The sequence below is a fragment of the Dermacentor andersoni genome, chromosome 11, assembly GCF_023375885.2.
Source record: "Dermacentor andersoni chromosome 11, qqDerAnde1_hic_scaffold, whole genome shotgun sequence".
NCBI classification, from domain to species: Eukaryota; Metazoa; Arthropoda; class Arachnida; order Ixodida; family Ixodidae; genus Dermacentor; species Dermacentor andersoni.
Window position 1 is genome coordinate 85371287 of NC_092824.1, and position 24597 is coordinate 85395883.

General features: G+C 47.3%; 1 protein-coding gene across 1 annotated transcript; it reads right to left on the reverse strand.

The window, feature by feature from the left end:
- Window positions 1-1830: 1830 nt before the first annotated feature.
- LOC126517796 (superoxide dismutase [Cu-Zn]-like) lies at window positions 1831-23373 on the reverse strand. The gene is made up of 4 exons (XM_050167592.3): window positions 22882-23373; window positions 18232-18328; window positions 11223-11413; window positions 1831-2336 (listed from the first exon to the last, which is right to left on the reverse strand). Exons 1-4 carry the CDS (start codon window positions 23104-23106, stop codon window positions 2217-2219), a joined length of 633 nt encoding a protein of 210 aa, XP_050023549.2. The 5' UTR covers window positions 23107-23373; the 3' UTR covers window positions 1831-2216.
- Between the last annotated feature and the right edge of the window lie 1224 nt (window positions 23374-24597).

The window sequence follows — 24597 nt, forward strand, 5'->3', positions numbered from 1 at the left end:
CCGGGTTAGATTCTATAGCAGTCGGGCCAGGTAGCATGACGTTGCGAATCAGAGTGAACGGGCCTTGTGCTGTGTAGGTGCTGTTGGCTGAATACAAATGCGAAGCCGCGGTGCAAAAAAAAAAAAAAGAAGTTGGCGGAAAGCGAGGCCGATGTGCGGGTCCACGCGCGATCAGCTTAAACGTCGTTCGCCGCGGGAAAACAGCAATGCACGCACAAGTTTTGTGCGTCCAAGCGTAATGTCGTGACAGGTGTGTGGTTAAAGTTCGGGAAAGTAAGTGAACGCGCAGATGGGATATTGTGATTCGCAATGCGTGTGATGAAAGTCGCGCGAACACACTTTCGCGCATGTGTACGCGCACGCACAAACGTAAGTGCATAGTTGGCTGACAACCAAACGACGTGGCTGGTGCTTTAGGCGACAGAGTATTCTTTTTAATCATGTAGACCCAACGCATATGTAGGAATTATGTGAACGGACGGTTTCGTGAAGCGGTCAAATGTCAAACATAAACGCGATGAGTACCTACACAACGCGTTTATGTTTGCGCCATTGCATAACTGCATTTGTACAACTGTATTGCCATCCTATGGTGCATGTAAAATAACGCAACGTTTATGCATCGCGCAGGTGACAATCTTTGCGTCATGCAAAGTAGATGCTAGTTGGTGTTGACGCGAGATCACTATCCGTGTGATTACGGCCCAGGATTCGAGCGTGAGGCTGCTGTGTTGAAAATCCGAGGTTCGATCCCGACATACGACACACAATTCTTTTTCTTGCGTACGCTGTGCACTGGTACGCACCCTTAAGGGTGCTTTCAGTCTAACTCCAACCCTTACATTCGTAAAGGGTGCGAGTTTTGCAACCTTAGGAATATTCAGGGTATAAATCTGTTTACAATGCTTCTGCTATTGGGCAAGAACAGGGCAGCTAAGGTTGTTAGAATCCGGGAGCTTGACAGTATGTTATGTTTGCGGGGATGGGTTGACGGAACTCCGGTATTGGAATCGAGCCTACAAGGTGTGAATACAGTGCGCTTAGGCAGACGGTTGCGCACTATAGTTGGGTGCCAGCCATGGCAGTTCATTCTCCAGGCAATGCAGTAATCTGGACAACCGTCCTGCGTTAGCTCAGCGGTTGTGGCGTGGCGTTGCTGAGCTCCCGGGTTCGATCTCGGCCACGGCGGCCATACTCTGATGCTGCTGGAATTCAAAGACCCTCGTGTATCGTGCATTTGGGAGAAGGTTCTAGAACACCAGCTGGTCATAACTATTCCAAAGTTCCCCCCCACTACGGCGTGCCTCAATGCTAACGCGGTTTTGGCACGTGAAACCCCCAGAATATAATTCGACGCTAATCTGGAAGGTTGTAGGCGTTTCACGTCAAAGCTCCAAGATGCTTCTGCAACAGCGGAGCATTCTTTAAGAGTTCTTTCGATCAGGATTTCGATGCTGTAGCATCGCCCAATTTCCGAAAGTCCGCGCGGTTTACAAGAGAAAGCTTTACACACATTTCTTTACGAGTGACTGGTCAGACCAAGCCGCGTAGCTCCTAAGCGTTCCCTCGTGTTCCTGTCGTCTTTTCACCGTGTGTTCGTCCCTTCTAGCGCTACCATCAGTTTTTAAGAACTCCTAATATGGGATTAATAACTGAAATATAAATGGTCAACGGCACGAGAGGTTCTATGCTTTCTCTTCGTGCCCACCAAGGCGCAGCTGTTCAAACGAGCGCACAAATCGAGTGTGTCGTTTCGACCATTGTACCAACTCGCCCGCCTTCTTGCCGCGCACTCGCGCGAGCGTTGAAAGAAGGCAAGACTCAATGAAAGGAGCTCAAAATGTAGTACTTTATTTACATAATTATACGATATATCAAAGATTTCTTCGCTCTTGGTATATATTGAATTACAATCCACTTGCAGCTCGAAGGAAGCACCAGAGTCGATGCGACTCGAGCCTATACGATTCGCTCAAGCAGACGCGAAAGAAGCAACGGGGATCCGTATCTCTGCTGTACAGAGAACGAACACCATCGCACGCGCGTGGCCTTATTGGAGAATTAGTTTAGGGCACGCAAGCGGCTTGCGTACGCATATAGGGGCGACGGTACTGCGCATGCGCAGACCCATGACATAGGGGTGTGCGCATGCGCAGTACCGTGGCCCTTAGTTCTTGCGTACGCAAGCCGCTTGGTGTCCCCTAAACTAAAGCTCTCTATTGGCTTCGCGGGTGGGTGACGCCGATGACGCCGCAGGCGACTATGCTTCCAGAGCGGCCGGTCAGGCGGCTATCCGGCGAGTCGCCTCGTCCAAGGTCGTCTTCCAACGCGTGAATCTGCAAAAGAAAGAAAACAAAACACGCAAATGCTTAAGTTGAACGCGTCATGCGTCGCGGAAGCAAAGGTAACTGCTGGATTGCATTGCAAAGGAAGAAAAGAAAACGCCCGGAAAGTTGTTTCGAGGCATATCACAGCTTACGCGGGTTTTGTAATGTATTAGAATGTTACATTGCCGATTTTTGTTGGCTTTATGATTTGGTCGTTTAAGTAAGCTGAAGCCGTTCTGCACCGCAGATGGAAAGAGATAATTCTGCCTTATGCTGCGACAGAAAAGAAAGGAACGCCTGAATATTGTTCTGCATCGACAATATCTCGCTGACGCTCATTTAGGCACTTCTATCGGAATGTTCTCTTATTGGTTTTTGATTACTCTTGCCATGGACGTGTCGTAATGCGGAGGATCTCGCGCGTAAGTTCAAGGCACCAAAGTAGCTTTGATGATATAAACAAATTTTAACGTGGCACCGAACAGAAAATGCCGAATTCAAAGGCAGCATCATATCACACACACAAAAAAAAAGGGAGCAAAATTATATACCTACGCAGTAAATATGAAAGGGAAGAAATTCTACAGTTTGTTCCACAAGGATGAACTTGTTTTGAGGGGCTCTCGGTTGCGTAAGATACGAATTTAAGGAGGGCTGTCACAAAAATTGCGGGATTCAAGGGATCTTAGATCCAGCCCAATGGTCAACCACAAAAGCAATTCAGCTGTCACTCGTGTTCAGAAACGGGCAACTGGGCGGTATAGGTTTTGTTGAGACTACAATGGAGTGGGCAGCGAAAAAATTGTCAGTGCTATATGTGGAAACTTTCCAACGCTGCTGAAGCGCCCTTGCACAATATTACAATGGCTATTTGAAGAATGCCAAAGTTTTTCTGGCCGGCTTGTTTTCTTCAGTTCTGAGGCACTCTGTAGAGAAATAATGAGCATGGTACGCGCCGCGAAGGTCGTTTGAGCGTACTTTACGGGATTTGCGTACTGAGTTAACTGCAGCCATCTTTTTGAGAAGACAGAGAATGTGTTGTATCACTGTTTAGGATGGTATCAGAGAGGCATACATTGTCCGACAACCAACTTCAAAGTATAGGCGCTTACGATACGTGGATAACCACCCGCCTACGAACTAAGAAACTTTTGGACATCGTGTATCAGTCGTGAGTAGCTGCGCCCCAATTTCGAAAGGCTTTTTTTCTTGGACTACTACCTCTTTCCGTCCGTCTTGACACGAAAAAGTACCAGGAAGAGTTCCGCGTTGTAACCGTTGCCTAAAATGTGAGGTAACCCTGCAACAACAAAAATAAAAGCAATCTGCCTGAATTAATTAAAGTAGTGCAGAGTTTGGCCAGGGAATGCCTCTTTTCAATTTTCGTTTCGCGTACAACTTCATCCCTTCGTCGTGCCAAATTGAACTATGGTCGATGGCATGGTTTGGTTTCTACATTTAGAAAAGCGCCTCTGATTTCTTCACATAATCTCCCTCTAATTCTTTCTCTCGCATGAGAGAAGCATGAATGAATGAATTAATTAATGGACAGCCAACAGGATTGACGTAGGTGGGTTCAAGTCACACGACTTCCCTGTAACTCCTCTCGCATTACTATGAATGAATGAATGAATGAATGAATGAATGAATGAATGAATACAATCACTCAACGAGCCGGCTGATAAACAGCTGATCAACCATTCAATCGACAAATTAGATTTCCCCAGTCCTCGCGCGTCAACCCCAGGACATCCCCTCGCACATGTGCCATGCACTCCGCTACCTTTCCTCTTAGGACCGTGTTGCACAAAAGCAGTTGGGGCAGCGCTGCGCAATCTCATTTTTTCTCATTAGTCCGAAAACCCTGCAACGAAAACAAAGTGAAAAGAAAAGGACCAACTGCCCGAACCAGTAGACGTTCGGCAATCTTCAGCAGCGATTGCATCCTCTCATTTCTATATACCTTGGTCTGTTTATCCCTGACCCCTTCGCTACGCTAAATTGATCTCCGCCCGCTGGCCTAGGCCACGCTCAGAGTGGATGGCCAGAAAAGTGCCCCAGCGTCCATATCCCACTTCCTCTCCGCATTGTCCCTTCTCCTCGCATCGGTGGTCGACCGCTACTCGCTGCTGCAGGGGCAACCCAACATGGGCACGCCGGTTTCAATTACCCTGGGAAGCGAATGCTGGATTAAGGGTCTTCAGAGCTCAGCCGTCCCTTGAGCGAGATGAAAACAAGCGTGGTTCGCGGGAGAGAAATGGTTGCCCAACTTGTTAGGGCAAAGGATTAGAGCAGGGTGACCTGGGCGGTCTCTCGAATGTCATTTGTTTTCTTCCTCGGCTCACGTCTCCGACGCGATGCCATCCCAGCGTTGTTTTGCCGAAAGCATCCAGACCCGAAAAGGCGGCGATGGTTGTTTGCGCTTCGTTGTCGCCGTCATCAGTCGTAGTTTCGGCAAAGCCTCAGGTTTTTCTGGGTTTGACGTCCCGAAAGTAAACAACGCTGTACGGGGGGGGGGGGGGGGGGGGGGAGGTTGACTAATTTCGACCACCTGAGGTTCTTTAACGTTCACCTAAGTCTAAGTGCACGATAGTTGCTTTTTTTTTCTACTTTCGTATACACCGAAGTGTGGCGGTTGTGAATCAAACCCGCGCCCTCGTGCTTAGCTACAGAACGCCACAGCCAAATAGCCAGCACGACGGCACAGCATGGTTGATGAACGGCATAGGGAATACAAAAAAAAAAACCTGTACTAGAAGAAACTTGTGTCCTTAGTGCCACAGAAATATAAACAGTGCATGACAATATGTTGTGCGGAGCATGAAAGTAAACAATTCCTCGCATCACTTCACTAGAGCTTGGCTTCATATTGATTCCAACATGTGCTTTGGCCCTGCGTAATTTTTTTTTTTTTTTTTTGCTCTGACTGGTAGATTGCGTTATGAAACACATCGAGCCCGACGATGTTACAAAGGGGCAATTTTGAGCAGTTTATTGAAGGTTGGTCCTAACCAAGTTTTCGACGAAAGCCAGTAATTCCTGAGCCGGGCCTGTGTTGCATAAAGCTCTTATTGAACAGGTAGCTCTAATGAAGCGAGGCTGAACTCACCCAAAATGTTGCGCGGCTGGTTCTTGGTAGAAAAAATTAACTGATTTTAAAGACATGAACGTATTGCGTTATTTCCTATTCGTCCCGGTGCCCACTTACTGTCACGTGAAATTCATTACAACAGAACGGATCGACGACGCGAAACAATCCACACTGACATTCCGGAAAACTATGAAAGTTTCTGATGAAGTATTTCCAACCTAAAAAAAAAAGAATACTTTTCACGGGAGCGAGGAGGTTGAGAAAGAGAGCGTAATAAATGCGACTGTGGGTGAGCCGGAGCGTCGCTCTATGTTGTCAGACCATCGCGTGTGGTGGACGAAAAACCTTCGAGCACGACAACGCCAACCGCGTCACACAGGCTCTACTGGCATCTTTCATTCGCCACGCGAAACGCGAGTCAGCCAAATAAAGCAGAAACGATGGAGTATTATGTACGAAAGTTGTACAATTTACGTGCGATATTATGTACGAGTTCGACACAGTATAATGAAGGAGAGTTACTATAGTGCATTACGATGGAGGAAAAATTGGAAAACGCTTGCGAACTTAGTGAGGTTCAGGTATGTGTATTCAAGAACTTCAGGCGCGACAAAGCGTAATCCGCATCGCATATCGCACGTAAATTGTACAACTTTCGTACATAATACTCCATCGTTTCTGCTTTATTTACAGCTATACACAAACCGGCATAACAAACAAACCCTGCTGAACTAGTATTACGCACTCTGCGACCCGTAATCAAACCGCTGACTAACCAAGCTCCTCGACACGAGTGTTATAATAGTATTCGTACTCAATACTTGAAGGTGACCAGTAAGATAGCGGAATGTTTACGTCTAACGTCCATATATGGAGAGGTGTGCCAGAGCTTTAAAGCCGAGAAAAATTTGTTCCAGAATTCACGTCCAAAAGAAGGATTAGCGCACTCTTGAAACATCTGGATTAAGTGCCCGTTGGAGACAAGGACTAAGAGTCCTGGTTCAACGCTTTAAATAACCTAAGAATATCTTGCCTTGCAGGACTGTCAAACTAAGCAAGTGTTTATACCGTAAACAGTCGAAGTACGGAATCTACAAACGAAGCGTGCCAAATTGATTCAATGAAACGTGGTTTTCGCCATTGTCCATTGTCACAATGGAGTAGTCGTAATAGAAGAACGTAGCACGCTAACTGTCCATGAAAAAAGATAAATTCACCGGCGATTACGATACTCTCTCATGTGAAATTTGAGCGCAGCTGTATACGTGTTTTCATTTCGCGATATATTGGCGGGCGCGAACAATGTGTCGTGTGCGGCACGTTGCAAACAGGTCGAAGTGTGGCGCGACTGCCTCGCTAATCGTGACACGCGGGCGCGATTCACAGTAGCGGCCACCGCAGACAGACCTTTGCTCATGCTGCGCTTGGTTCCCATACAGACGACGCGCGCTACTATGGTGCCATCTCGTAGCCATCGTCGCCGTGAAGCCCATGGTGCGCGGCACTACGCCTTTCTTCTCATGCTTTCCCCATACCCTCCTTCGCTTTCCACCTCATGGTTCCGCTGCACCCTCATCCTGCACCTTCCTCCTCGCGCTCTCTTGGCTATCCCCGTTTTTCATGTCCCATTGCGCCCCGCGTTCGCTCTCATTTTTCGTTGTGCGCGTTCACTCGTTTGAGAGATAGGATGCCGACCCTCGCGGCAGGAACGGGTGCCGAGTACTGCACTCTAAAAACAAAAACGATGCGTGTTCCAAGGTCAAGTACAGGGACACAGACGGTCAGACTTACCCTGAAATACTTAATCCCTGGCTAGACTCTTGTGAAAGTGCCGCGCGCTGAATTTTTTCAGGACGCTCGCCTGTAATGTGCTTTACACCGAGGAAAAGGATTGCGCCACCGGGCTAGCCGGCGATGCGGATTAATCTTGTGCAGATGTTCTTTTTTAACAGTATAGTCGCGTCCCCCAGAATGTACTCAAAACGCATTTCAGCGTCTCAGTGAAGTCTCAGTGATTATCGGTAAAAACGCATGAATTCCAAGATAGACGAGACACTTAAATGACGTATTGATAAAGTGAGTCACGGAGGCGGCTTGCAGGCTCCTACTAAGCGTGACGTCGCACGACGTCAGAGAACATCACTGCAGATAGATCAGCGTGGCATTTCTCAGACTGGCTCCTGTACCATGTAACTTCCAATAATACCTTCCTTCAAATAGAACGAGCTTTGCCTTCCCTGCATGTTCTATGCTGGCTCATTGGATGGAAAGAAAGGTATTTTGGTCGTTATAAGCTTCACATTTCCAAAATTCAAGAATAGGACGCTCTAACATCTTTCATAGCTTTCCAAAATACAGTGTACTTTAAGTATCTAGCAATGATTTGTTGCTCATTGTACATGATTTATTTATTTATTTATTTATTTATTTATTTATTTATTTATTTATTTATTTATTTATTTGATTGATTGATTCTTTTCAGCGTTCCCGATGTGCCGTAGTTAAAGGCTACAGATTAATTTTAATCACATGGGATTGTTTAACGTGCAGCCCATATTTAGAACACGAGCGCTCAGCATCTTGCCACGGCGTCATGAACCATAACAGCTGGTACTTCAATATACCATTTATTTATTGGGAAAGTAACGAAATGAACTTTATTGCGTTCCAAAGAAACTGACCGGTGACAAGGCTATGCAAATTTGGGAACTCTTCCCGTGCCAAAATGATCCAAATAAAAAGAAAATACTTTGCAATTCATGTCGTCACATTAACTTGTCGATTAGGATGTTTCGGAGGGATATTTTAAAAATAGTTTGGATTTCATTTCATTGCAACTTTTTTCAGATTAGTCTAACGGTTCTGTTATCTGTGCCCCGAGCTCAGGCTTCCCCATAACCAGCAAAATTTTGAACTTAACGATCAATGTCTTAAACATCCTTGTTTCTTGCGACGGCACAGGTTTTAGGAAGGATGCATTTAGGAAGGACGCCTGTCGATTTCAAAGGTAACCAGATATTTACAGGAGACGTGTTTATTGGACTCTCGAAATGAAAGATAATGTATTTTGATATTTAAGCTGAAGTATCAGTTCAAATATTATTTGAAGCAATTGTATTACTTTTTTGCCAATTTTAACAGTCGTCCGCAATTGCGCTCGCAGGGTGGCGTAGAGCATCAGCTTGTCAGCAGCTACCTCCGGTTAAAAGTGTGAGAGTATCGAAACATTCTCAATTATGAGCACGTTCGTCACTACAAATATTTGGGGATTCCCGTCCGCGACTTTCGAACCAATCGGCGAGAGAGCTGGAGAGAACTTTAGTTATTCGCGGAAGTTTTTTTTTCTTCTTTTAGTTACAATACCTTACAGGCCCAAATGGAAGGAGCACTGAGTAAGGGGTTGGAGAGGGGGCGGGGGAGTTACAAAACAGTTTTGAAGCAGGAATAAAATACATCAACTTAAAAACTTAAGATATCCGAGAGGTAATTATAACAGCCAGATCACGGATACAGGGAAAACCAAGAAATACGCCGTCATTATTACATTAGATACAGAAAAAGTGTCAGTTCAACTGACGCTTGAAAGTTAGCTGTGCTACCCTCTGAAATATAATTTTCGCTTTACCTGCACACATGGAAAATTCTTGTGTTGTGTGAATTGCTCCATTACTTCTAGGCAGTCCAGCGTGCCGCAAATTTTGCAACCTTTTGCACAAGCCAACCTTTACTAATTATGTAAAGCGGGCTTCCTGCAAAGTTTACGAGCCTGAGGTGGTGCACCCTTTACAGTGACGTTTGGTATGAAAACAAAGTATGGGGGAATATTCGATGTTTCGAATACGAATATTACACAAACTCTTCGTATTCGAAAATAAGCTATTTGATATTTTCGAATATCGAAACTAACCAATTGCTAAAGCCTGGTTACCATTCTCAGTCTGCAAGGGAAGGTATCTCAAATTATTACAAGTGAAACAACGCCAAAAGTTTTCGAAGGAATGCGGAAACGAAACGGGTATAATGCATGCTTTGTTTCCGATTTTTGTCTGAAGCCTGCATTACAATACGTGCTTCTTGCTTCGCTCATTTATCTTTACGGAAGTTTAGTCAAGTAGCAGTTCTATCGTAGCGCCTACAACCAGTGTAGTTTTCCTTGCAACCGGCGCTATTACATGCGTCTTGGCACGCAGGTCCTTCAGCAGGTAGTTCTTTTGCCTTTTGCACAAACGCTGGACTTTTTTAAAGCCTGCATTTAATAACGTTTTTGGAAAACTAGTCATACATCAGCCATTTATTCTTGGAAAGCTTGTTTTCAATCAGGCTCTAAAAATGTTGAGCCTATTCGTTCAGCTTTTCTTTTAAATCACAGCTACTAAACTTCTGTTCATAACTGATTCTAATTGTCCTTCATAGTTAGCTCACTTTCTTCCCTAGCCAGCCCAAGCAGTACCAGCTTCGTTGGCTCCTCCGAGGGAATGATATTTCTACACTGGATCGTGTTAGTGGCAATGTGTTTCTCCTCTCCAATGCAAGAACTAAAATGTTCCCTTTCAGCGCCCATTAATCAGCGCCCATTTACGCAGCTGCTCATTTTAAAGATTTTAAGCGCGCCTTATACTACCGAGAAGAGCTAATACTTCGATTGATAGCATTGGGTAAGGTCGCTATATCTATATCAAAATAACCAATTGAGGAAGTCCGTATGGCCTTGTTCTGATGCTTGAAAACATTTACGCGCAGTAATATAGCTAGGAAATGTAAGCACTACTTCAATTCGAATGTAGTAAACTTCCGGCGCCTCAACATAAAACAAAAGGCAGAAACCATTCTTGATGATTATCTATTTTATGCGAAGCATTTCCGAAAGATACAGACGACGCAAATTCGCGCAAAGAGTGGGCATGGTGGTGGTGGGATGACTACATGGCGACCATGGGATAACAACGATGGTGTGACGATGGCAGCGTGATGGCCATGGCATGAGGATGCTAGAGTGACGACGTGATGCCGAATTAATGACTATGGTATGGCGAGGAATGCGTTTCGACGATGCCATGACGCCAGAGAGAGGACGAACGTGGAATCACGACGACAACATGGCGACATTCGGTTGACGACAGCTCAGTCGCAGCGACATAATGATGACGATGTAACGACCACGACGCGATTTCCACAACAGAATGAAGACAGCACGAAGACGGCGTGATGGCGATACAACAGAGTGGCAGCGCAACATAGTAAACACAATGGAAAGATGACGTGACAGCGAAACGGTGATACCAATGTCATGGCAGTCGAACGCCGATGACTGATATGAAGACAGCATAAGAGCGAAGGCATGTTTGTGTTGGAGCTCACGTCCGTGCTCACGTCCGTGCCCACGTGTAGCGCCTGCCGCCGCGGGCCTCCTTAATTCGCATTATATCTGGTGTTTGTTAGCACTGTTCTATACTGGTCAGTGTGGCCACCTTAATTCACTATATCCAATGTTGGCGCACTGTCCGACGGCTTTTCGATTTGCACTTCCTTTGGGATTGGCCTACAGTTTCTGGAGACAAAAATGGCGCGTCGTTGCACGACCTCGACTCCGGTTTGGCAGAGAAATGCTTCGCATTTAAAAAGAAAAGCATAATGCCTAAGGTGAACTGCTGAAATCGATAGTTTACGGTTTTGCTGCAAGCATCGCATCCTTTCTTGCTGTGCTTGCGAATCCTCTATTACATCGCTTTAACGTTTATATCTTTCCTTCGTCGTACTGCAGCATGGATACATAATCCATGTTTAGACATCAAACTCGCACTTACGATTGCGGACCGGCCTACAATGGAGTTTGGTCCGTTGAGTGACAGCAGCCGGTCCTTGATGGTGAAAAAAACCTCGCCTCGAAAATCGGCCTCGACATTTCCGAGGTCTCCAACGTGTCGGACGACATCAACACGAGCTCCGTGCCAGCTGCCCCGCCCCACGTCAAAATGGGGGCCAGTGCTCAGGCAACCTGCGATATAAGTAAGCACAGAAAAAAAATCTCGAACAAACTCATGCATTCTCCTGGTAGCCATGCATTAAGATCACCATCAACTGAGTGCAGTGCCCTAAAGGCCTGCGAAGATTTCCAGAAGCAACAGACCTTACCCCAAACTCTCAAGCGTAATTTTCGGTAGTAGTCCATGTAATCGTGGTACCAGTCATTGTTAAAATGAAGACAAATTGAAGGGCTAGATACACATCCTGATGTTTATCACGGGAAAGATAGCTTTGAAATTATGAAAATTATTTATTCCAGGTTCGTTCTTATAACATTGAATAGGAACTTTTGGACCTTGCCTGACGCTTTGTAAAGGTCAACAGCAACGAAAGTGTGGACCGCTTAAAAAATTTAAGCTGAACAATAATCATGCGGATCTTACGCACTGTGGGAATCGATCTAAACGAAGTTTTCTGCGGTTTGCTTTGAATGAGGATAAGTAGTGGTGATGTTGACGGCGAACGTTTAATTTTTTCAACATTTAGTTTAATATCCCAGGGACGAATTGATGTTTAACATCAGCTTGCGTGCACCATTGTTGTTTATCTGCGTAGTGCGCAGAACACACAGTGATACGAGTTTGTCTGAGGCATTCTTATGCGCCATGGCTCATAACTTTTGAGAGGGTTGTGCGTTGTCATCGCCTCACATGTCTCATCAAATTGCGGCAGAAGTGCTAAACTTTAATTGAATTATGGGGATGCACGTGCCAAAACCACAATCGCATTATGAGGCACGCCGTAGTGGCGGACCCCGTGTTTATTCCGACGTGCTGGTATTCTCTAAAGTGCACCTTAATCTAAGTGCACAAGCGTTCTTGCATATTGCTCCCGTCGAAGTGCGGCTGCCACGATCGGGATTGAACACATGACCTCGAGCAATATCGTAGCAGGAGCTGCCGCGGTGGGCACAGAAGTATTGATTAGACGTGCGACCATTTCTGTGTGTCGCCTAGACCGAACGCTGCTTTAATGCGGCTTTGCGTCTGCACGCCCTGCGTCAGTGCCAAACTTGCATAGTGTTTATTTTTCGGAAATAGCAGAAACGTACCGCACCGCACCTTCAGCTTGCCCGCAACCACTGTCGTGTCTTTAGCAGTAGAACTTCATCGCCTTCTCCCTGTCCCGCAGCCCAACCCCCTGTGGGAACTGCAAGCGAAGAATGACAAGGCTGTTCGCTTGCTTTGGGACTGTGTCGGTTCTAGCCCCCCCCCCCTCCTTCTCTGTCTCCTCCCTACTTCCTCTACCATATTCACCTGCCCTCAGAACTTGCACGTGAGTATTAGGGTAAGCGCTGCAGTTTCTGCAATGCTTTTGCCGAGGAGTCAGATAATTGGAGCTGTTAAGAAAGATAATGTGGCGGCACCGAGGAAGCTACGGTGGGCATTGTGTACATGCGACGCAATGGAAACATCCTAACGGGTTTCTCGCGACGCATTACTTATCTGCCGCGCTTTTTCCACGTATATACACGCTCTGACGCGAGGACAAATGCCAGCTTCCACTCGTGGTTAAGTTGCGTGCCGAAGCGAGAGACGAATCATTTCACACCTTTTGTTATCCTTCGACTAGCACCCACAAATTATCATGCAGGAGCGTTTGTGTGTGCGCGTGCGCGCACAGCTCCTGCCGGAATGTTACCACAACGGCCGGGGACCGAACCCGCGACTTCCGCTGGCAGTGGTGCGCCTGGTCCGTGCCTTACTTTCAGCTCTGTCTATTTGTACATAGCGTTCAAACCAAATCATTCGTTAACCCCTATGTATTGTAATACTTGTGTTCGTTCCTACAGTCAACGCGTGCCTCCTTCAGAGTTTGCTTTCACAGTCTTGTATTTGATGCGTTTTCTTGTTGTTGTTGTTGTTGTTGCAAAGTATGTTACACTGCTGCAGCAGAAATGCGTATTCAAGACCCTATTCTCCCTAAGGCCTGACATGGAGGCCGGCGGTACTCTATACATAAACATAAATAAATAAAAAGAAACAGCATGAATTCTTAGAGCAGGACTGTAAAGCGAACCCCTGACAAGCATTGTACGAGTTCAAATCAGCACTTCGACACTCGCTCTCGCCTGAGTTCCAGTATACAGAGCAGGCTGAACATCAAAAACACTTCGGGGCATTCGTAGTCGGAAGGACCCAATCGTCCTCTAGCACAAAGGGACAGCATGCGTGCGAGCACCTAAGGCAGCCCCCCTAGGGGCAGCAGAGCAAGATTCCCTTTGTAGGCAGGCGGGGTACACTGGGAAAGGACTCCCACGGCAGAGAGGATCGCCGCTCCGAACTTCGCTGGCCGCGCGCAGGCTTTCGCATCTTGCGATCGAACAAGCGGCTTCGGCGCCTCACTATCCGCTGCAACACGCCACATCGAGCGGAATGATTGATCGTGGTCCGGTATTCAGCGGCTCGCCTGAGCATGAGGCACGCGACGAGAGGACAAACGAGAGGCTCCACTCGTGTTTGCGTTGCGTGCCGGAGCGAGATAGACGAGAAACCGTGGCGAACCGGGACTTCGCTCTCTACGCGGTACGGTAGGCGCATGCCGCAGACGCTACTGCGCATGCGCGCACTGATCGGAGACCGTCTTGTAGGTGCGCAGTATGACGGGCCCTTACCAACAACAACAAAAAAATATACGTGTTTACCTTGCGAAGAACATCTGATAAGTTGTTAGGTATGAGTAAACACTCTTTAGAAAAGGTGCTGAAGTTTAGTCTGAATTTTTTTAAAGGCAGTGGTGACCAGCGCACTCCTATGCAAACGCACACACAAACAAAACGCTCATAGTTCTTTTTCTCAAGTAAACTTAGAGAGGTTTGCAAATAGACTAGAAAGATTCTTCCGTTCCTATGACCCTGAACTAGTTTACTGCGACAGCAGGCTGTCACAGTGGTGCCGCATTCGTCTCGGTAACTTATTTTGCGATCTGCACTACTTCGTCTTCGTCCACTACAGCAGTGCCTGACGTGACTGCTGAAAAAGCACGCATAGGCGCGCCTCCGCTCTCATGGTCTCCAGAGTGCACAAAACCCCGCCGAAAAGCCCATGAGTCTCAAAGTTCGTCCTGCGTTACTAACATTGTTGACATGCAAAGAAAAAGAAAGTTCTGCGACGGCGGAGTGGTCGGCGCGCCTGGCTCCAAACAACACATTGTCACTGTGCCACGAGTTGAATTTCTTGTGGCGTTGGATAAATAAACTTTTTTTTTGCAAAGTGTGAGGCTGAAGCCTTGAGGATGAAGAGATGGCTTGACAACGAAGACATTACGATGACGACGACGCAAAGGAAAAGGAGGGACGACGCAAACGTACGCCGTGCATCAGCGTCATTTTTGCTCAAGAAGCGTCTGCAGAGTGGTGAGGATAGAATGTTGGCGCCGTTGCTACGCTCGAGCAGTGTATGCGGCGCCACGGTCGAGTGAAGTGATTTTAAAGAGAATGGAAGAGATAAGTGCAGTGCCGTAACTGTCTCTCAGAGGAGGACACCTCAACAGCACTGCACGGGGAAAGGGGTGTGGGGAGAAAAAGATGAAGAGAGAGGAAAGGAGAAGGCGGGAGGGGCCAACCCTCGTGTGCTTGGGTACGTGGTGTCGCAACGCACCAAACGCCTGCTCACGCAGGCGCCCCTGCGGGGACCACGGTCGAGGAGGGGGCGTGAAAGCGAGGAGTGAAAGCGGAGGAGGAGAGAGTCGCTACTTTACGGAGTTTAAGGGGTTTTACAGCGAGCGCGCTCGTCCCGGCACCCCACGGTGGCCGCGCTATCTACGCTTCGCTGCAGACGCAGCTACATGGAACTGTAGTTGCAATGTGCTCGACAGGGCGAGAGTGCGTGCTCACGCTCATGTACTCCAGTCTGGCTGGACTATGTGGTGTGGACCAGCTTGTCGTGCACCGGCTTGATCAACGCGTAGTAGCCCCATCTAAATTGGGCATTTCGCCGAAGAGCAGAAATCTGGCACTGTTGGTAGCCGTTTATTTTTAAGAGAGCGAGAGAGAAAGTAATAGAAGAGAAGAAAGGCAGGTAGGTTAACCAGACGCACTTCCGGTTTGCTACCCTGTACTGGGGGAAGGGCATATAGGGAATAAAAAGGCGTATCAAACTGACGACCGCGCTATCACAGGACAAATATTGACAGCATAAATGGTTGCGTGCGTTGAAATGTAAAGAAAGTAGATGTCGGCTAAAATAATGCGATGATCTTATAGAGGTTAGGAGAGAATGACAGAATCGGCCGACATAGGGCTATGGTAACGAGACATCGCTGACAACGGCCCACGTTCTGCAGAGGGTCTTCAATATAATTCTGACGGTAATTACTATTAGCGCTTACCACACACGTTGCATAGTTCTCGCTACGCCACCGATGGCTCGGGAAGAGGTCGTTTCGACCGTCAAAGCTGCGCTTAGCAATAATCTGCAGCGGCTACGCCTGTTCATCTAGATAGAGTGATCTAATACAACGTCTATCCTTCATACATGAGGCAATGTCGCAGCCTCGCGTTCTTAGTAAGAGATAGTAAAACGAGTAAAGTAAGATTATTTATTTTAGAATTATCTTGCGCTTGCATAGTTGATATTACCAGTCACGGAGTTACGCCAATTCCTGCGAAGCAAACTGCGAAGAAAAATAAGGAAACGTTGTAATCTGCTTTTTGTTAACCATTCATAACGTGAATTTGAATAACTTGCACTAGCTCCAGAGAAATTTCACGCCACTTTATTAATTCATCGCGGCTCACTCATTATCGGTTGATTGTAGCATGCAGGCCGATATCTGTTGTCCTCTACAAGGATTATTTGTTGGGCTATTCGTTCTTACAACTTCGCCTTCCTTCCCCAGTGTGTGTTGGCTTTCATTGCGCAAAAATTCCCTCATCTATTGTCCTCGTACTTATTGTCCTCGGGCTGTCATAGAAATAGTTCTCAAGGCCACCTCCGCCTTGCCAGCCACACCCTTCCAGCTATATTTCCTCGGGAAGTGTTTCGAGCGCGTTTCCCCCCCCCCCCTCGCCTCCCCCCCGGACATCCCTGTAATTATCCGCCATGATTGCGATGACAGAGCGTCGAAGACGCTGTCCCTCTAACACACGAACGCTGTTTGTCCCGCGCCCAACTTTCGTTCTCTTCAGAGCCGACCGGGACCTTCCCTTCGTACTCAGACGATTTCCTCATCAATCATCATGCCTCTGCGAACAGCGGAAAAAAAATAAAAAATAAATGTCCGGAGCATGCGGGGAGAGCGGCAACTGTCGTCGTGGTCGCCGTGCACGCTCGACGGTCGCCCTGTAATCCAGCCGTGCTTGATGAGCGAACGTCTCCCAAAGACCGCGGGACCCACCATCCAATCCCGTTGCTGGAGTTTATTTTTTATTTTTTTGCACGAATCTTCCCGCAGGGACGTCATGGTTCGCTATAAGCATACTCTTCTAATCTCGTTACTCATAAATACCGAGAAGTAACGCGAGAAATTCTACAAGAATGCTCCACTGAGTTGGTGAAACCTGTGTGGGCATACAGATCGGCTAATGATAATGATGGTAACGTGGACTTACCTGAACTCCGTACTTTTCTTTTTTTTGCTTCCAACGCCTTTGTGACTTTTGCAAATTTATCATTTTCAACTTAATATTGCGTTATAGGTGGTTTGAAAACCCGCAGCGACGGCTAACTCGAAGCAAAAGAAACAGATCTCGAAAGCCATGTTGTTGCCGGCCGCACGCGCCAGAAGCGATCGCAGAAGCTGGAAAACCGTATTGGCCGCCAGGTTTCCGACACTAATTATGAATGCAGTTGCTCGCAATGATTACACATGGGGCCAGAGACTATTGGCTTTGCAGTGTTTTGAAAATTATGAGTGCTTGACTATTTAGATAAAGAAAACGCAATGGATGACGTCATAAGGGCGTTTGAAGCCACATACACGAATATTGGACAAATTGATGTGCTACGCAGTGTTGCCAATGGTTATAACGAACACGTGGCGCGACGTTTGCCAGCCCTTTCATTCGTGTCAGCACGGTGACAGAGCATAAAAATATGGCCCCGACGTTACCGCAGCACACCTAAGAGAAGCTGTTCAGTATTCAAGCTCTCGTAAGCACGTTACACTCGAAGCGCGATCACTTTGGTGACACGAACGCGAGATCATATGCTGTGGGTCCCAGTTAATGTAAGCCAAGTTGTTAAACAAAAAAATATATATATTATAGAAGAAACATGACGCAAGATCTTCAGATCTACGGTGTTTGGTCGCCCAAAGTATGACGACCAAACACCTTAGGTTTTAAGATCTTATCTTCCACCGTGTTCTTAAATTTTTCCCCAAGCAGCTTGTTTAGCGTCAAATGGGACACCCTACGGGATAACCGGAAGATGTTCGCTATGCATTGCCACTGGCATTCAAAAAGGCAGCGATACATATGCAGAGTGAGCGAAGTTATCCTTAATGATCCGTGCCTATGTCGAAGGGTCCTCTATTTCCTCAACACCGTATATTCCACAGTATGCGCACCTAACCTCTCTTTTCGTGCCATTAAGTTCTGCCAAGCCAAAAAGGGGCAACGTTACAAGTGCCCTAAGGTGACAAGCTTACCACTATACTCCGTTCGTTTCTCCTCGCTCGCAGCGTTAATTTATGCCCTCTGCAGGACAGAGGTTTAGCCTAAGCGATCTGTAGGTGCCCGTGTCTTGTCCGTCCCGAAAATAGGAAGGAAGATGCTTACGTTAGGCGAAATACGGTAACTATAAGTGCAGGGGGAAACGTGCTCCATTCTTCTAACAGAATTCTTACCATGAGTCAGATCGCCTCGCAGATGTATGTGGAAACCGTGAAGGCCCGGGGATAGTCCAGTGACGTCGCCTGTTATGGTCACGAATTCGTCGGATTCCTGCAAAGAAATGATGTCAGTCTCGTGGAGCCACCTAAGAAACGTTAGATTTTTTTGCGAGTAGATGGCTGAATGACTTTCACAAAACGAGTCAAGATACACCGTAGACGTTCAGGGGACACCGTAGTCTTATGCCAAGAAAAGTAAACACGTTACCTTAAAGAAAAAAAAACAAAAAGCTTCGGCTATGTCGGAGAGAAAGGAGTTAATTTGAGAACCGTATGGCTACGTAATTCTAAGCTGCAACACTTTTCTTGCAAAACAGTGAAATGCTGGATGAAGTTTCATATTATAATGTAGAACGGTTTTAATTGTACCTACAACCGAATAAGTTATCGACGAGAGCTGAGATGTGAAAGTTGATTACGAGGAAGCCGTTCCTGAGAATTAAAACATCCGCAGTGATCTCAACTTGAAGGCAGTCTGATGGCGACTAGTTTACCTTAGTCCATAAATCCCCATGCCTTGCGCTAAACATTTCGAGGGGACAAATCGTTCAGGCTATGTGTCGGAGCGTAAGTTCCATTTGTCAGGGCGAACTAGTTCGCGTGGGATCAACCGACACGGAGGCTGCGACTTCCTTTTTGCCCTTGCACAAGCTATGCAAAGCGAGTCTGCAAAACTTATCGAAGACGAAATAACGCCTACAGACAAGACACATAAAAATTGCTGCACTGCAGAGCTCGAGGGTTCGATCCGGCCCGAGGCGGCTGCATTTCGACGGGGCGAGATGCAAATACGCTCTTGTACACCAATCTAGGTGCACGTTAAAAAAACAAAAAGTAATCGAAATACGCGAGATCATTTTCTAAAGATAAACAGAGCAACGCGGGTACTAAGAGCGCGTGCATAGCACTTCCATTGTGTGTGTGTGTATATATGTAGTCCCAAGGTCACCCCGTGACTATCACTGTTCAACTACACAAAGTTAACGTAAACTGCTGAACGAAAGCCAGACGACTAAAATCAACGAGCCAATCTATCTACCTCTCTCTCAACATTACTCACGCAGAACCCATCCGTCACTGTCCGAGTTACTGCAATTGAACGTTGCGTCAGCACCGAATACGAAACTTGCGCGTTAGCGTTGAGGTCAATTTCGTGCCTTGTAAGCGCGTCGCACTGGGTTTTATCAGATTTCGCTCGCTTGTTTGGTTGACAACGCTAAAAGAAAAAAAGTTTGGTTGCCATAGCTACGCCGGGCCATGCATTTGCGCTTTGTCTCACTTATTCTGTGCAGTGCAGCGCGAAATTCACCCGACATTGACGGGGACGATCTGCAAGATGCTGGAGTGCATTTCCCGCTTTGCAATTACACAAATGAAATGGGAGTAAAACTAGAGCAACGGCGTTATGTATGCTTAAGAATGCAAATTATCGTAAGTCTAAAGCACAGTACGGATAGAATTTCACTGCTGCAAGAAATGGTGTGGAATACCACTGTTTATTCCTGCAAAATGCATAAACATAGATTAAACGAGGAACACTTGTAAAGTGCTTAGGAGCTTGGGTTGCCTACAATGCGACCAATGGCGGCACGTAGCAATACAAAAATAATGCACAACTGAAATCGTTATCCTACTGTGCAAAATACAAATAACTGCTAGTTTTGTTAAGTGCAGTAAAGCACTGTTACGCACAGTAAATTTCCGCTTCTTACAAAAAATACCGACGGAAGTTAGTACGACGGTTTACAGGTATATCCGCGTAAGGAAAGCTCCCAGCATTCATGCGCAGTATTTCAGCCGTTGAAATGCGCCATCATTCGGCTGATCATGGTATGAGCTCGGATATTGCTGCATGTAACTACTGAAAAAGCACGCTCGGTTCTGCCGCGTTACGAGAGGACTTCGGCGGTTTGGAAAGCATCAGTCGAATTAACGAGGCGTGACGCGAGATTTCGAAGACCGCAAGAGTGAAGAAAAAAAAAAGGACTGACGACGTGGGTCAACTTTTTTAAAAAGTAGGAACGTTGTGAGCACCAAGCATATGTATATATATAGACAAACCCACACCCACATATAAACGTCTTGTTTGGCGGAACGTCGCTTCGCCTAAATTACTGCGACAAAAACTCTGAACTTTACGATGTCGTTGACCTCGTTCACAAAACTTTTTTTCGTGTGTAGCTCGCGGCCAAAGCACAAAAGAGCCATTTTAAATCTGTGGTCCGAAAGGGGGTTGCCATTGCTCTGCCTTCCGGCACCGTCTATTTATAAGCTTTAGAGAGGGCACACGAAGTGAAAGCTTGAGGCTGTGTCAGATGTCATAGGACGCCAAACTAGATTCTAAAGCCTTGGAACGCTTTCCCCTGACCTCTGTTTCTTTTTTTTTTATTGCTGGTTAGTTGGGTGCATCGCGAGAAGAGTTCTATGTGTTTTTTTTGTAAACGCGCAAAGCGATGGCGTGAGGGATTATTTTCGAAAGAGAAACGAAGGCCATGTTCAAAGTGCCGGAGCGGATGTTACTGGACTTACGTTTAAATACTGTGAGTAACGGCAATTTGCTGAAACAGTGTTACACGTAGGCTGTTTATCGGTCCAAAGTTTTACGACAGTGAAGGGAGTTGTGTGTGCCTCCCAGTACACGCAGAGCCATCTGGCGAGAAGCTTTGCGCGCCACTCGTAGTGGCTGCGCGTCTGTTATCGTCCCTGCAACGTGACACATGGAAATGACGGAGCATGTGGCCTCACGCGCATTGCTTGCGGTCTGGCAGTAGGCTGTAGCAGACGAGACGCGATCAGGGAGCGCATCCGCTAAACCAACGAGTGCGATACGTGATGAGCACGTGCCAAACTGCACCCCTTCTGCCCGATGACGAAGCAAGCGCCTCGCGGCGAGTCACTGAATAGCGCATGCGCGTCCTTTCGCGTACAGTCGAGCGCGATTTGAAGGTTATCGCGCGAGCGTCAACCAGCCCAGCACTCCAGGCACTTGGCGGCCGGTTTCGGGACAGGAAAAATCATGATTTCGCACTCTTCTCTCCCTCGTTCGCTGTTACATACAACAACCATCACCCCGCGAAAACTCACCGCCCTTTCTCTATTCTAAGCTTTCCATTTGTTGCAATATGTGTGGACTTGGTTACCTCGTACCTTCGCGGGCTTAAGCTAATGTTCTTGGTCGCCCATTCTTCCTGGCTCAGCAGCAATGACGTTACATAGGCTAGATACAGCTTCGTAACGTCCAATTTCAGATAATACCGAAGAATACGTCGTGCGCACTACGATCACTGCCTGTTCGCAGAAACAAAAAAAAAAAAGAAAAAGAAAGAAACTGATAGCCCAGCAGGGAGTGACGGCTGCTGAAGGAACAGCAAAAAGAGTGAGGGAAGCAGGCCTGATACCTCCCTCGCCTCGGCAGAGAATTCTGGGCCATGGCGCTGTTCGCGTTCCCGGTCGACGCTCGCGCGATAACCTTCAAATCGCGCTCGACTGTACCTGCCAGTACGCTGTACCAGGCGCTTGTTTCGTCAGAGGGCCCTGTTCCATTAGTCTGGCACGAGCTGACAGATGCTGCGAAATTTGGATCCGCATGCCTGTACAGCCTCTGTCAAAAGAAACGCGGTCACTACTGTGCGGATTACGGCAGCTGTCTCCTGGTATATCTGCGCTGCTCAAGAAAGGTCTGGAGAAGGATGCGAACACATCTTCACCCCATTGAGCTATACTGGTCCCAGCAGTTACAGAGACGCGGCAATGCGGAGCTGAATAGTCAGCGGCACTCGTGCTTATAGTGGCTTCGTTTGTTACGCATAAAACTGTACGTTGTGACGTGAAATCTATGTTGGTTTGTTGCTATTGTATCGTATTTCAAGGCACGCAGGCGGCGAGACTCGCGGAACCATAACTGCAGGCAGATGCCGAATCTTACATCTGTACTTACACGAGTTCCTTCCGGGCAGACAGTGTGTTGATTAAAAAAAAAAAGTTTCTGGGGTCTTATGTGACACAACCACGATATGACTATGGGGCACGCCGTAGTGGGTATCTCTGGGTTAATTTTCACCAAATGGGGTTCTTTAACGTGCACTCAATGCACGGTACACGGGTGTTGTTGCATTTCGACCCCACAAAGATGCGGCCGTTGTGGTTGCAATTTGGTCCAGTAACCTCGCGCTTAGGAACGCAACATTGCGTTGACGAAACATTATCTATGCATGCGAGAAATACTAAGACACGTATAATAAAACAGCAGAACGACACAGCACACATTTATCTGTGTTAAATTTCTGTGTTGGTGGGAGTGAATATTCTTTTTTTCGGTGACATTTCAGTGACACCTTTGGCGCCTTGTCAAAGCCGTGTTTAAAGTTCGTGCCTACGGGTGATCAAGTAAGAACAACATCGAATATCTATGATGAATTGGGATGTAGTGTAACGCTACCTGGTGACAGACACAAGCAACCACGCACAGGAAAAGTACTTAGTGTGTGTGTGTGTGTGTGTGTGTCCTTCCTTATGTACGCGTTGTGCTACAATTCGTCCCAAACCAGTATACTGTAAACAAACAACATGCACGCGTAGTTACCCTCGCAGTGACGTGAAACTCACCTTCTGCTGAAAGTTGAGCACGCCGGTGACGTTGCTTCCTTGGTACGGGGTGAGCACGCAGATGGCGTCGGTCACCGCGGGTTCGTCCATGCGACGGGCGAAGAGCACGTAGTCCGGACCCAGGACCACGGCTCCGCAGCGCATAGTCCCCCACAAAAGCGCGAGCAGTAAGAACGCGAAAGCGCATAGCGCAGAAGCGGTCGGCGTTCTCTCGCAGACGATCATGCCGAGGGACTTGCGACTCGCTCGGATCTACTGTGCAAACACGCCGAGTTTGAACTTCGCGACCGGCTGGTGAAATGCTGCTGAGAAAGACGCTGCAATAAGGCGCGCTTAGCTTCTTGCAGTTGTAGCGATTGCAGCGCCAAAGCAAAAAAAAAAAAAAAACATCTCCCACTCCCACTTGTCTCGCAAGATATCGACAGATACGAAGCGGCGCGAGAGTTTGGCATGCAGGTTCCAGATCCTCTATTCAGCCTGCGCAACTAAAGATGAACTGTCGATGCGTAGGGCACAAGATGAACTGTCGATGCGTCAAACGGGCACATGTATCCTGAGAAGGATCAGCATCGAGCGAACTTCTTTGTGACGCGCTGTTCAGCAGTTATCTATAACAAGAACAAACAGAAAGAGACGAATTGGCGGAAGCCATACTGTCGGGAAACAAGGTGCACGCGTGAGCAAAAGTATACGGACCACAGGATCTCCGAAAAAACTAAATTTCTTTGCAATTAGCATGCATAGACAGAAATTGACGAGTAGACTGGAAAGTTCACAATGCCAAGTTTGGACTGCAGTCCTAAATTTCAAGTTGGATTCACAGGCTGGGGAAAAAATTCGCAGTATCACGCAATCTTTGGTCCGCATACTTTTGTTCACGGGTGTACAGGCGCAGCGAGCGTTGGCATTGCCGATAACGTCAAGAAGCACACAACTTGCCACAATGGTAAGCTGCTTAGCACAAGGAGCAGATAACTTTGATGCGAAGCATTCGTTGGCTCATTTTTGCCACTTTGCTGCAGGTAGCCAGGTTCCTAACCCTCCTCGCTTTATTAAAAAAAGAAAATAATGCGTGACCGATGGTGGAATCGACCCTCTCCCATCGAGCACAGCTGCCCGGTGCTGTAACCACTGCATGGGGCACGATCACTTTCTCGTTTCCATATTACCGACAAAACTAAGCGATCGAGCGCTTAATACTTTTCTCGCTCCAAAAGCATCCAGCTCTTTGAAAAGCCCGGCGCTCGCGCGGCGTGCGACTTTCTCTTCTCTCCACGTGACGGCTCGCGTTTTAAGGCCCCGCGTTGGACTGCACCATCTCCGAGGCCGGCACGCTTTCCCCAGTACTTTCCGCGTACTAGTTAATCTTGTTTGAACGTTTCTTCGCTAGAGTACGAGTGCCATCGTCGTTTTTAACGTGCACCTCAAAACATGACATGACATAGGTGCGTGCGACTGTATAACACGCTGTTGCTGATGAGGCCAGCTGTGCCTCGTCCGCTACCCGTGTATAACGCGACATTCGTCGTGTTGTAAGCTCGCGTTAAATGGCATGCGCAGAAGCGATGCCCGCGCCGCCTGCCCGGCGGCGCGGGCAGCCAGTCGGTATGAACAACCCGGTCGGTATGAACAGCCACGTTCGCTTGCCGCTTCGTCGCTTTGAACACCCGCTCGGTCGGTCCGTTTTAGGTGTGAACGTGCCTTAAAAGGCGATTT